Source organism: Sciurus vulgaris, assembly GCF_902686455.1.
Source record: "Sciurus vulgaris genome assembly, chromosome: 12".
NCBI classification, from domain to species: Eukaryota; Metazoa; Chordata; class Mammalia; order Rodentia; family Sciuridae; genus Sciurus; species Sciurus vulgaris.
Window position 1 is genome coordinate 67,235,967 of NC_136473.1, and position 15,205 is coordinate 67,251,171.

At 33.2% G+C, this 15,205-nt stretch overlaps 1 protein-coding gene across 4 annotated transcripts in view; it reads right to left on the minus strand.

Annotated features, from left to right (window-relative positions):
* Nucleotides 1–15,205, minus strand: part of SPATA17 (spermatogenesis associated 17) — a 279,874-nt gene that overhangs the window by 240,655 nt on the left and 24,014 nt on the right. For all 4 annotated transcript variants that reach the window (XM_079107174.1, XM_079107176.1, XM_079107173.1 and 1 more), the window contains one exon: nt 3,800–3,850. In XM_079107174.1, coding sequence (XP_078963300.1) covers nt 3,800–3,850 — 51 coding nt within the window. The remainder of the gene's footprint in view (nt 1–3,799; nt 3,851–15,205) is intronic.

Here is a 15,205-nt window from a genome sequence, read left to right on the forward strand (position 1 = left end):
TAATTGACTGTCACTGGCCTAGCAGCAAATCAGCAACAGGGGTTCTGTAAAGGCATACTGTGGGTTCTGACAGCAGCTTATATCATAGCAAACCTCATTCAAACCTGTATGTGCTACAATTCTTAGGCAAGGTCCTAAATGTCATGAGGTCTTCCATTCACATGTAAACTGCACACTAACCAAATTTTATTTTACCACATCCAGTTAATCTACACCACATAGCCTAATCAGGTAATCAAAAAAGTTTTAAAGATCTTCTAGCAAAGGCTTAAATAATTTCCAACAAGGTCACTCAGGGACATACAGAAAATGTACTTAAAGCAAAGGACTTTTTTTTTTTAACTTCTTGTATAGAAAAATAAATGGACCTGACTTTAATGATTAATATAGGAATATATATCTAACAACCTATCAAAGTCAGGCATTGGCTATACAAAGATGAAGAAGATAGGATCTGGGCCTCAGGGGACTTACAGCATGTGTGGGAGGGAGACTGGCATGTAAATTAGTAAGAATAATAAAATGTTACAGGTTCTATAACAAAAGTATGTCAATGGTAAAATAGGGAAATAAAGAGCAAGAGAGTGATCAATTCTACAGGGGTAGGAGGATCATAAATTCTTTAGAGAAAAGGTGACCCTTTAAAAAGTAAATGCATCAAATGAAGATATTAATATCTGTTACATAAAACAAAATCACAAGCATGTACTTTGTTCTTCATTAAAAAAGAGTGACATCACCTTAGGGATGGGAAGTCTATAGATAAGTCTGAACAACAACTGTGCTTCACTAGCCTCTTTGACAAATGAATTGTAATTAGTTATCATACTAGCAATCAATAATCAAATGTAAAATTTGCAAATGGCTCAGTTCATGAGGCAAACTAAGATGAAAGTTTTTCTTACCTGTAGTAAGTGACTATCCTTTTTATGATATGGGTACATATGTATCTGTCTGAATATCATTGCTCATATTGATTTTTGGTAGTTATCTGTCATCCTTAGAGGTTTATCATAACCAACTGTATGTAAATAATTTCTAGAGTAATTACTTTGAATATAGTTTCTTGATAGCTTATGAACTGAAAAGGAAGAGTAGTAGTTATTAGAAGCAAAGTTTCAGCTACTGGCACCCAGTTAGGGTTGGCTGTAATTTTCAGATGTGAATCACACAAGGGTATGTGGGCCATACATTGGTCTCTTCAACCACTCACTCAGGTAGAGAGCAAAACTTTGAAAGTACAATCCAACAAAAATCCACTCACAAATGAATTAAGTTCCTGTCACTGGTCTCTGATCAACTAATGCTAAATATTAATCTTTATATAGGGAATAACTTAGGGTCTCATACCTGATGTCTCAATTTAGAAACACAAAGCACCCAGTCTCTTACAAAGTTAACCCATCTTAACCTGTGAAGGAGAACTTTGAACTTCTTTTTGGAGAAATGTACTATTATACATTGTCCATAGTAATCTTTGTATACTCCCCATAGCCTCCCAGAAATTTTTGAGTATCTAGTGGATAGTTTCAATTCTACATAATGCTCAAATATTCCCTCTCCTCACTTGAATCCCCATTACATTCCCACCCCAACTATTCTTTGCTGGAATATCATGTCAAAAAAAAAAATACAAATTTAGTAAGGAGAGGCTTTATTTAAAAGGATTATTGCAAGAGGAAGAGGGAAGGAGTGCCCACAATAGTCAGAGGTGGCCCAGTGCAATAGGGAGAACACTGACCTTGAGCTTTCTGAGCATGTCAAGAGGTAGGCAACAAGAGATTTTCTTTTATAGAAAGGTGTAAACAAGGCTAGAAAATATCTGATGTGCATAAATGGAATGAAAGAGTGATATAACTGGGATTGTATAACAGAGAATGTTTTACACTGAAGCTGTTTATTCTCAGGAGGAAATAAGAAGATATTGTATGTTGGTCAAAGCTCAGGGACATGTGGTAAGAAGAGAAACTAAGTCACGATTTGGATAAAAAACATTGTTTCAATTGATCAGTGGATCAAGCAGATGAGCTAATTATTTGTGAGTAAAGAATGAAAATTTGAAGGTAATGAGTCTGGCTTTGTCATCAGTAAACAAGTTGGACATCTGTGTTGACTTGTCCATCTTATCTAAGTCATAGGCAGAGAGGTGTTTTTGTTTTGTTTTGTGTATTTGTGGGGTTTTTTTTTTTTTTTTTGCTAATAAGCAGTGCTTAAAATACAAAGATCTGTTTTTAAAAATCTCTGCTGTATTCCAGGATCACAGTCTCATATAAAGTTCTCCATTGTCCAGTGATGCTAATCAAAGACAAACTGACATTGAATGGAGCTACCAGGAAATATGGCTTTTAGTATAATGCTGGAATAAATAAAAGAAGCTCTGCCTTCCAAGTGACCTGTGTAGATGTGAATTTCTTAGATATACCTAATCTCGGTTAAAGGAATCTTAATGATTCAAGTCAAATCAGAATTCAATATGATCCTTTGGACCTGAATAATAAACATAAGGATGCATTTTTTTGAACCCTGTCTTCTCTCCAGCAGTAGAGAGAAACAGGAAGATATTCTGTGATATCCTCTGGTGACCTACCTGCAGGGGTATCACAGACTTTAGTCATTAACTGCTTTAGGTTCTCAATCATTGATTACTTTTTACTTCAGAGACATATCTGACATGATGTAAGCAGAGAAGAAACAATCTAATGGTTGTGTAAACTCTAAGGGCAAGTCTATGGCAGGGCTGTACAAAGAATAAAAATTCTCTAAGTTCTAAGTCTAAAAATTCCCATTAAAAAAGAAAATCAAATGGTTTTCCTATGTGAATATTACTGAAAAAGGTAAATAGTATTCTGCAACTATAGAAGAAGCAGGGAAATCTTCCTCTTGTCTATTTGTTATTTCACAAACTCCAGGAGAACAGAGAAGTGGACAGTGATATTGAAGAATATTCCCAGGATAGGTTTCCTATACATTTACACCTGTAGAGGAAAGCACCTCATCTGAAAGCAATATACAATATGCAAAATAGCTACTTTAGCCACTGTGGTTCAACACAGGCCTTTCAGAAAGTATTTACTACCTTACCTCACCCAAAATAAAATCTGCTTCAGAAGTAAGAACTAGAAGTTTAATAAAATAATATAATATAGGTCTTAAAAACATTAATGAAATTTACTTAAAATAGTTCTCCATTTATAATAGTTTAGCAATTAAGCTGTTACCACATTGTCTGAAACAAAATACATAATATTGTTGTTGCAATGTCCCAAATCTGTGTAACAACCAAGTTCAAGCTCTTGAGTTGCTAAAGTCAGCTTTCTATTAGAAAAATAGCAAGTAAAAGTGAACACAGAAATGACACAAATAAAACTTCTAAGCTGGAAACTGACTTTATTACTATTAAATCACACGAATAATTTCTAATTGATTTCTATTGGGCAGGAAAGTTATATTCCAGAACCATGTTCATCTATTTATCACAATATTCTATATGACATATGGAAACTAATACATTGCTTCATTAATATTTACAGTCTTTCTCTAGTTATAGCCCAGAGTTATTTAACATTCTAAAACACAAGCATTTATAATTACATATTTTACATTTTACTCTCCTTTTAGTACTCTAATTTTTACTCTAATTTTTATACTGTTAGCATAACTTTTTAACTATGTACTCTTTTTCTCCCTTTCCATTAGCATATCAATCAAATTTGCATTATTCTGCTTTGCTCATTTTATTAAAAGCGAATTCAGAGCACAATTGACTTTTCATTTGTTTAACAAGTGAAGAAATATTTACCTTGACAGCCATTTCATTGTAGAGATTCATCTTCATAGTATAATGTGCTACCTGTGAATCAAGAAGAAAAAAGATGGCATACATTTCAGTTACACAAAGGCAGTGCAGCCTATTTTTACATATAAAAGATAAGAATCTTTATACATAATACATAATAAGAGTTCTAGGCTTAGAAAAATGAAATCAAACTTTGTATTGAAGAGATAGGCTTCCTAATACATAATGCAAGCTTAACCAGAAAAATCTATGGTAGTCAAACTAGGAGCTAATGGAGATATATGATCATAAAATGCTCTCCGCTGAGTTTGATAATCAATGGTGCTCTACTGAGAATAGAATAACAAAGCAGAAATATTCACAAGTGCTGGTGACACGTAGTATTGTATGATTTATTCACTGGGGTTCTTTTAGCCAAAACTCACAGAAACATAAAAGGAATTCATATTTCAAGACGTCTGGTTTAATGAAAAATTCAAAGAAATGCTGTCTTCAGTCGAAATCGTTCAAGGATATGGATGCAGTGATGGAGCAAAATTGTGCCTTCCAACCATCTATGCAAAATGTTATGTACTTAGCTGCCTCCTGAGCAATCCTTGGGAATTTTGTTTCATTTAATATTCATTCTAACACCATAAAATCATAAATATAATGATATCATGTTATAGCAAATCCCTTGATAAGGCGAAGACTTCTGAAAGTCCTGGTTTCTATCTAGTAAAGACACATCTATTAATATACAAATCTCCCTTATAGTAAATAATCATGCAGTAATGTAGTTTAATTCAATGAAAATGTTGCTTTAAATAAAGCTTCCACATCTTCTCTATTGTTTCATTAAAATGCAAAAGTAACATAACTCATGAGAGTACAATAAACAGTAAGAGCAATGAAATACATATTTTTCAATATGATATACCACTTGATCCATTTTTATTCAATCAAATTCATTCAACTAACATAACTTCAACCCTATTAATGAGTGCTCTGCTTAGGGCAAAAATAAGAAAAATAAAATTTCTTAACCCTTTATCAAGGAGTTTTCTTCCCCATGACAAACAGGAATTCATATAAAAGGGTTTCCCTGTAATTAGTGTTGTTTGAATTGCCTGGTCTGATCCAAAGCAAATTGTCTGTGGAGAGCAGCAGGGCTGGATTATTTATCAACAGTCTGAGCAATTAAGAAACAGTTGGTTGCAATATGTTATTTACAAATGAACACAATGTTACTTCATTTTAAATTCTCTTTCTTCCTTTATAGCAAGTCAGGCATAATTCTTGGCATTTGAGGCGATTTAAAATATTTACTTTACAACTGTTATTTCTTCAAGTCATATTGAAGCAGACATTGCCATTAAATATTTTATAAGGAAGAAGTATTATTGGAAATTACATATTCCAAAAAGTTTTGCCTCACAGAAAAGATGTTTCTTATCTTTCTCATAATATTTCTTCACTAAACGTAGACAGTACAGGAGGTTTTGAATCAGAGACCTATATTCAATCCCTGACTTTGCTTTATTTTAGTTTATTTTTTATTTATTTTTGGATGGATCTTTCTATGTTGCCCAGGTTGGTTCTGAATTCATGGACTCAAGTGATCCTCCCTACTTGACCTCCCTACTCAGGCTCCTGAGTAACTGGCATTTGCCACCATGCCTAACTGACTTTGTTTTAACCAGCTGTGTGTGTGGCTTTACAAAAGTTACTTTAAGTTTCTCCATCTTCCTTTTCATCCTTAGAAAACAAAGCATTACATGTTTCATTGAATTGTTACAAAGATTAAAATGAGATAAAGTAATTAAGGTGCTTGGGATATGTAATAATTGTCATTATGAAATTATTATTTTGTGGCTGAAAGGATATAGTTTAACTACAAGTAAATTTCCAAAAATTATAAAAGGCTAAATTTTATTTTGAACTAATGGGAAAGATAGATATAGCTTTTGAGCCTGTTTAGGCTCAAGTGAATTCTGAATTCTCCATTTGAAAGTTGAAAAAGCACTTTGATTCTAGCATTTCAGTCTCAAGTGAACCACTAACTGGTACTACATTTATTTTCAATTCCACAGCCCAGATGTTTTTTAAAGACCTCCCACCAAATCACAAATATTATGTGATTTCATTTATATGACACACATAGAGTAGTCAAATTCAGAGAGATAGAAAGTAGACAGTAGATAGTGGTAGTTCCCAGGGACTAGGGGGAAGTCATATTGCTTTGTGAGTACAGAGTTTCAGTTTGGGATGATGAAAAATTTCATCATAAATAGTGGTGATAGTTGCATTAACAATGTGAATGTAATTAATGCCTGAAAAAACTAAAGTTAAAAATGATTAAAATGGTAAATTTTATTTTGTATATATTTTCTCATGATTTAAAAAAAAAAACACTCAAATATCATATGTAAATAGGAACTGTGCATTTCCATAAGCTATCTGGGAGATATACTTAGACCCCTTGAAGTGTTACATAAAATTTTATCTCTAAGTGGTTATTCGCTCTGAGCGATGATGATTATTTGTTACAATAATGTTTGTATTTTGGTTACATTAGTTAAAATATAATTCATATAAAAGTCTTTGTTCTTAAAATTTTTTTCTGTCCTGAATTTTTTCCCATTATATGGAGTTGGACAAAAAAAATAAATGGTGAATAACATACCCAAGAATGACAAGTTGTTGTAATTTCTCAGTGGACAAAATTTTTAATTTTCCTTAGTACTTATTAATCTCCCTTTATGATTGAGACATCATATATATTTTAAATAGGAAGACTATAGATTTGGGGTGAATATTAAACATAAAAGGAGTATATATTGTTTCACTGTAATGGAAATGTGATGCTCAATTCTAGATGTTCAACAAATGTTTGCTGAATAAATGGAAGAAGGGAAAGAGAAAGGGAAGAGGAAAATAGGGAAAGAAGGCTAGAGAGAACTGATGTCTTTTGTTTAAAAGAGTATAAAAAAATTCCTGGGATGATGGTATTTGAAATACTATCAGCTCTACGGCCTTTGTCATATTATCTAGCTCCATTTTTAGAAGGCTTCTGAAATTTTTTATGTAGAAAATACTTCTTTTGAAAACACAAATATTTGTCTTGGTGACTAATATACACAAGGACTTTTGGACAAGACTACTATTAAGCAAAATTAGACTAAAGTGTTCACAAATGTTATTTATAACAGGTGTCCTTTCTGATTTGTTAGTCACCAATTCTGACAAATGAATGAACTTCCTGTATAGATTGCCAAGTATTTTAAATACAATTCTGTGTCTAAGACAAACTCTGACTACTCAGTTTCACAATGTCTCTTTGCTTTCTATTTTATACTGGGGAATTGAGTCCCTCATTCTCACCTAGCATTTCTAATTCCCTGAGCTTTGTCAAGTTTTCTTTTCACATGACTACAAGTCCTCATACCTGCATAATCTTATTTTTAATCCATCTTGAACACTTTTTCTCTAGATTAATTTTGTAATGTATTTTTTTATCAAATCATTTTCAATTTTTAAAAATCAGACTTTTGGTGGTTTCCAGTTACTTAAAGTAAGGAAGGCATCTTAAGTAGACTGACAGATGTAATTAACACACTTGAATATTTCAGATCTCCAGGAGGGAGAGATGAAATTACAAACTAAGTTTCATAACATTAAATCTTCTTATTTCCCTATTAAGGAAATACTAATAAGAATATGTCCCATATCTAAGTCTTTCTCTCCCTTATATCAGATGATTTACATTAGGGGGCGGATCAGTGTTGGGGCAAGCCCCAAATGGCAATAGTTAGGCTTCCTTGCCTAGGATTCTGGCAGGCTGTTATGTTTTATGTTATGTTTTTAGTAAGTAGCCAAGGTCATGAATTGGCTATGTTATGGTTAGTGTGTGGTCAAGATCAGAAACACTCTGACTCACTGTATGTACTCAAGGTCATAAACATTTGCTTGTGAGCATGTGGCCACAGATGTATCCTTTTGGCAGTGTGCCTTCTTTGGACTGTATATAAAAAGTGGGTTAAATGGAACTGAGGGGACAAAATGCAACTGGTGGGGGGCTAAAGCCCACCTCTGAATAAAGCATGTCTACTATCCTAACTTTGTCTTGCATTTTTTTCCACCTGCTGAAATGCTGAATCTGTTTCCTGAGTCTGAGCCCCACTCAATAAGCAAGAACCATTATCTTACAGGTCAATATTCAAAGTTCACCATAATCAGGTCCCAATATTTTTTTCTAATTACCTCTCGCAACTCATTTCACTTAAACCTGAATCTGATAAATTAGTACATATTTTTCTTCTCTACTTCCATGTTTATATTACTCACTTTGTCTTAACATTCATTCCTTTCCAATTACCCAAATCCTATCTCCTGTTTTTATTTACAAGCATTTTAGGAGAAAATACCTTTTCTCCCTTACTCTAAGTATGAAAAACTGGAATAAAAAGTGAGAATTCTCCTAGCTTCAGGGGGTATTTTCAAAACTTTTCAAACCTGTAGAACAGATACCTTTTTAAAAAACACAACAAAAGAAACAAAGATGACAAACTTTGAATCTCAACCTTTCCAATTTTATTATATTTCCAATTTTGGTGTTGTCAACCTTCATTCAGTTTTTGGATGTGGACCATTTGATCCTTTCTCTCCTTGGTGCCGTTCCCCAATTCTTCCAACTATATGATATAAAGATTCTGATACCTAGGTAAAGGTGTCATCTTCATCAGAACTCCTGCATTATCTCAAGGGTTCTTATATTCAGGTGGACAGCACATTCATTACCTAATCTCACAACCCCCTGCCTTTCTCATTCCCAATGACCTTCACTTTAGCCTCATATTCCTATAGTATGCTCCAGATCTTGTGAACTATAAATGTTCTACCTCTTGTCTTAAACCCTGACTGCAAATTCCTCTGTTTAAGACCCTGATGGCTAAACTTCTAATCAAAGGCTCTAGACAGATCTCTCCTTTCCTTGATTGTAGTTACTTCCATATGTTTTCATGTATAATTAATGGCTACTTAGAATTTTTGGTATCTGAACACACCATAAGTTATTCATGTTGAACATTTTGACTGTAAACCAAGAATAGATGTGTTTCAAGGAGGAAGTGTTCAACTCTTTCAAAAATAGAACATTTAAAGTAATACATAATCACAATAATTTTGAGTAGTGTATCTATCACTACCAAATCAACTGGTTTTATTTGCCAGATTGAGAAATACAAAGGAAATATCTGCATTAAAGTGATAACGATAGAACCTTTAGAAACCATGCACAAATAGACAAGTTATCTGCTGAGTATGAACCTTTATATTTTTCACATCACTGTCATCTTTCTTTATAATTCTGAGCTTAATCATTAAAATAATTTATTATCAAGTAATCGAGTTTTCTATGCATGCAGTTTGCCTTGTTTCTGGCAAACTGATAACCATCTCATTATTATCAACAGTAGATTTTTAAAATAACCTTTCTTTTTTCATAAAAAATAGTTAAAATTCAATTATATTCTTTCTCTTGGTTACTACTAATATAATCTTTTAAGAGAATGTAAATCAAATCTAAACTGATTTCATTATTATGATGAAAATGTCAATAAAATTTTCAATTAATATTAATAACTCAGAGTCTTAGGTTGACCTGCATTTGGTGTTTATTTAAAATGTAACACCCTGAAGGGAAGAAACAACATGATATTTCAGTTTTCTGCTGACATTAAAATGTGAAGAATATTGCTTATTATTTGCAACTGATTTGGAAGTCTTACAAGGAGAAATACCAAAAGAGTTGGGAATTTTTTCATTTATAGAAGAAACATTTGTTCACCTAATGAAAAGAAATAAAAATTAATACAGAAGCAATCTTATCAGTTTTAAAATTAGTGACTGATATTTTATATATATTTACCATTTATAGTACAAACAAATTGCTGGTACTTATGATATCATAAAGCAATTTGATAGTTGATGGTATCCTTCAACCCATTTAAAGTTAATAAAATTTCCTTTCATTATTATTCTTTTAAATGATCAAACATGAATACTTTGTAATAAGTATTAAAATATAAGCCATAGATAAGTATTGTGAGCCCTGATTTTCAGTAATGTAATAAATTATTTTTATAATTTGAGCAATATCTTTTTAAAATCATAGTTATCTTTATCAATTAAATTGTTCTACCATAGGCTATTAACACATTTCAACAAAAATTTTAATTAAATTGCCTGTTATATGTGGTTGTCAAACATGTTATTCAAGTGGATAATCTCAATTTAAAAGCACAACATTGAACTATCCAGTATTATAGTTAATATACATTTATTTAATGATAATTCATGTCAAATTAATCATATTATAAGTCTTTATACTTTCTTGCCCCCAGACTATGATTTTAAAAATAGCAAGTTTGATGTTAAATGCAATGCAAACTATATAATGATAAAACATAAAATATAAGAGCAAATTTAGGAGTATTAGAATATATACAAGCTGTCCTCTAGAGTTTATATTGATAAATTTACTCAGGGAACACTTAAAGTGCTAATAATCTACTAGAGAGAGATAAAAAGATTTTTCAACATTTTTTCTGGTATTGTTGTCTATGGGAATGACTATTTTAAACAAGCATGGTGACATGGCACCTGTATTTCTAAGTTACTTGGGAGACTGAGGCAGGGGGATCACTTGAGCATAGGAATTCAAGACCAGCCTGAACAACATAGGAAGACCCTGTTTAAAAAAAAAATTACAAAAAAAGAATGACTTTATTTCACCACTTATGAAGTAAAGCAGTGAACAGTAAGGAGAAGCTATGTAAGACTTGTATGGCTGAAAATAGGAAAGGTTCCAAAACAACTGATTGTCCAGCGGAACTAGCAGGACACAGTACAATTACACCAAGAGTTCAGCATGCATGAAATGCATGTGCACTAAGCACACACCCCAGGTGACTACAAATTGGTTGTTAATAAAGCAGAAGAATCAGAGTACATCCTCAGTAATAGGAAATAATTTCCATGGTTCTGAATCAACAGTCCTAGAACCTTAAGACAAGAAAATTTGGAATATGTCATTAGATTTAAAAATAAATTTAAGTAGGAAGGTCTGAAATAGAAATTAAAAGGAAAAACAAATACAACAGTCCTACAGGGCCCAAGAAAGAGTTCAATCATAAAGAAGACCAGAATAGCTCTATTCTCTGGGTTAATAAGGATACTGTAGAAAAGAACACATGATACTTCAGGACCTGATAAGTTATTTATGTCATTATGAGAATTAGGTAAGAATAACATTCTAGTATAGTTATATTTTGAGGAAGTTCGTCTCTAAAAATATAGATACTTCATAAAAATGATTCTAGGACTTCTGTCTTTTCACAGTCTTCTTTCTGCTTGATCACTGCCACATTTGAGACTGGTGTCAACTTCAAGTTTCTTACAAGTTTACTTCCCTGGCCCCTGTGATGCTATGTCCCTTTTTATCCTGTTTTTTCTCTATTTTAATTCCCTTGCCTCTGACTAAACTCTACCTGATATATTCCACAAGTTGCTGTTCCTAGCCTTCTGCAGCTCTATTGTTTAGCTACATTTTTCTTTTGGTAGAAAAGCTTGTCATCTTATAATGATGACTCTAAAGCCCTTATCTTCAGCTATGACCCTTAATCTAAGTGTCTATTCAATATTTTAGTTTAATAAACATTTGTTGAGTGCTAATTATGATGTACCAGACACTCTGCTGAGACAGCATCAATGCCTTACAAGAATATCTCCACATGGAGGTGTACTAACATCATCACAAACTCATAAGCTCCAAGTTCCTTTTTGTAAGCATCAGGGAGTACCACCTTCAGAATGTTTCTTGTAACTATCCTTGCTTTTGTTATCATTAAAACAATCAGTTTTGCTTAGATAAAAATGCAACTATTTGCTGGGTGTTGTGGTGCCTGCCTATAATCCCAGAGTCTCAGAAAGCTGAGGCAGGAGGATCACAAGTTCAAAACCAGCTTAAGCAATTTAATCAGGCCCTAAGCAACATGGTGAGACTGTCTCGAAATAAAAAATAAAAAGGTCTGGGCATGTGACTCACTTGTTATTCACCCCTGGGTTCCATCCCTGGTACCAAGAAAAAAAAAGTAACTATATCAGCAGGTTACAAAATAAAAAAATATACTTCTAACTCTCATGATGTGAGTAAGGTTCCCTACAGCTATGTTCCACATGTCTCTTCATCTCAGCTCTAAGCCTGAAGGCCAGGCATGAGGTGTGCAATTCTCGTGCTAGAGGTGAGGAGTGAGAAAGCTTCAGTTATGATTTGGATGTCAGGTGCCTCCCAAAAGCTCACATGTGAGACAATGAAAGAAGGTTCAAAGGAGAAATGATTGGGCTGTGAAAGTTGTAACCTAATCAGTGATTTAATTCCAGAGGGATTAACTGAGTAGTAACTGAATAGGGTGTGGCTGGAGGAGGTGGGAATTGGGGGCATGGCTGTGGGGTATATATTTGTATCTGTCAAGTGGAGACCTCTCTCTATTTTCTGATCTTCATGTGAGCTGCTTTCTTCCTCCACACTCCTCTGCCATGACGTTCAGCCTCACCCTGAGTCCTGAAGAATGGAGCTGGCCTTCTATGAACTAAGACCTCTGAAACTGTGAGTCCTCAAATAAACTGTTCCTCCTTTAAAACTGTTCTGGTCAGATATTTTGGTCACAGCTGTGAAACAGCTGACTAAAACAGCTTCTTAAAACTTCAACTTGGGTGTGGCATGACTCATCAGTTCACAACACATGGCCCAGTCCAAAATCAATGGGATGGCAGTGAATCATTTTTTTAATGAGGAAGGGGTGGATTGTGAGTAATTTTGAACAAGAATATAACCCATCCTGGCACACAGAAGCAGATTTGGAATAGCTAAAGGACGTCCAAAGAAGACATTTAGTATTTAACATGTGCATCCATAAGAATTTATATGGATCATGAGCTTGGTATCTTAGGCACATTATTTCTTCTCCCTGAGCCTTCATTTCTTCATCTATAAAATGAAGGAAGATACAATCTGCACATTATACATGACAAAACATTACTAGGCACATATGAGCATTAAAAAATGCTTTTAAGTAAGAGATTCCTTTTTAAATACAGGAAAAGATTTTATAAGGGTGACATTCTACTCCTTACCTACCTTCTGCTATTCTCTAATCTGTGCCAGCTGGATCAACATCCGCATTATTTATCAATACACCATGCTCATTCTCAATTTCAAAACTTCATTCATGCTGTTTCCCCCAAGGCTCACTTCAAGTGCCATTTCCTTGACCTTTGGAACCTACATTAACTCCCCATCAAAACACTTATTATTATCTCTATTGTGTATGTGCGCGCGCGCGCGCGCAAGCGTGTGCATGCATGCATGTTTGGTGGGGTAAGTTCCTTTTAAATTGACTTTTAAAATTAATATATTTAATATATAATGTATTTATATTGTTTAAAATTTAAAAACTACAAAAATTTACAGTGACTCCCCACCCCTATTCCTCAACTACTCAGCTTTCTTCCTACAGGCAATTAATATTTTTTTTCTTGCGATCCTTCCAGAGATCCTTCCAAAGACAAGCAAATTAAATCAGTAGCTTTCAAATCATTCTCTGGTGGTTCAAGTGACAACAGAGGTCATAGAAAAAAAAATCTAAGCATTTCCATTTCTCTAGCTTCCAAAATAGCTTCCATACCTGTACCTGTTTTACATATAGGTCTAAAAATTTTCCTAAAATTCATGCTAAAAAAAGGAATTCTGTTATTAAGGTTAAAAATCACTATCATGTATCATATACTTTATAATGTAATTATATACTATATGGCATTATTATTAGTGTAAATAGTTGTTAGGCTTTAAAAATTAAAATAAATTTAATAAATTTAGAAAATGATGGTCTAAACGTAATTACTATAGGACAATATGTGTGCCATTGTGTGCTAATGTGTGTGACAAGATAAACAATGGAGATCTTAAAAGTATTCCTTAACTTATCTTCCATTATCCATTTGAAATGAAGAAATATACCATCTAACATTCCTATTGCTACCTGGAGGTGCCTATTTCTTAGGGGTAAATTTGGTGGCAGCCATGGAGGAAACTAAACACTAGGGATACCAGTTCTGGTAAAAATTCTCATATCCTTTATGTGGCCTAGCAGTCCTAGAGTCCTCACAGAATGAACTTGGAATGATCGAACACGATTTCAGACAATGGACATTTTTTGAATGAAGGTTCCCTGAAAGCAGACATCTCTGACAGATTGGTAGTACTTTAGTCGCACAAGACCTCTGGATATCTCAAAGGAGGAAAATCTCTAGCAATGACTGATACAGGATTGCCTATCTGCTCAATATAGGAGTTTTGGAATTGAATCAAACTGGGTTTGAACTGGTCTTCACTTATCATTAATAGTGTGTCCTAGGGGAAGTAACCTGAGTCTAAGTATCTTCATCTATAAACTAATGACAATATTCAGAGACAGTGTAATTGTTGATGTATGCATTAGGAATGTAAAGCACTTAATATAATATTCTGTTCACATGAGGCAACCAGTAAATAAGAGCTATTTTATTCTCATTCAATAAATATTTATTGAGATACCATTAGGATTATGTTTTATGCCTTATATTAGGCAATATGTATACAATGGCATAAATAAACAAATTATTAATAAATAAGATTTATTTTCAAAGAAATTAAAGTTAATAGATTTACTATATAAAGTACCAATGGAAGAAAAGCTCTAAATTTTGAAAACCAAGAGATAATTAGATACAAGTCTAGAGGATTTACTTGGTGATTATGCTGAATAATACCTTTTTGATCAAATGTAGTTGAGACACTAATGTAGCAAATCAGAATTTCTTGAGCGGCTTATTACGTGAACTTTTAAAAACATTTTTCAGCAACCATAGTATCATTAGAATAAATATACATCACCAAGTTGCTACTTTAACATCAGTCATTGAAATGTATATAGTCTGGTACCTTTGATTTAAAATAAGTCTCATTAATCACTGAAGGTCTTTTGATGAGTGGCTTGAGTAGAAAATATAGCAATGCAAGTTAAGTCTGTAATGGTCCTACAATGCCTCAAGCATACGTATACCCTGTAGCGTTTGTCTATACTACTGATATACATTCATAACCACTAATGAATAAAAGAGTTAAAGTGCCCATTACTCCATAAAAAATACTTTAATTCCTTGATCATCCTGTTTAAGTAATTCGATTCTAAAAAAAACTTGCCTTGAAAAATTCTCCTGGCAAAAGCTGGGACTCTTTGAGCACTGAAACAATTAGCACTGACTGATTATAATCCATTGAATAAAATAGAAATCCATGAGTTCACACTTATATAAGTGCATGAATAAATA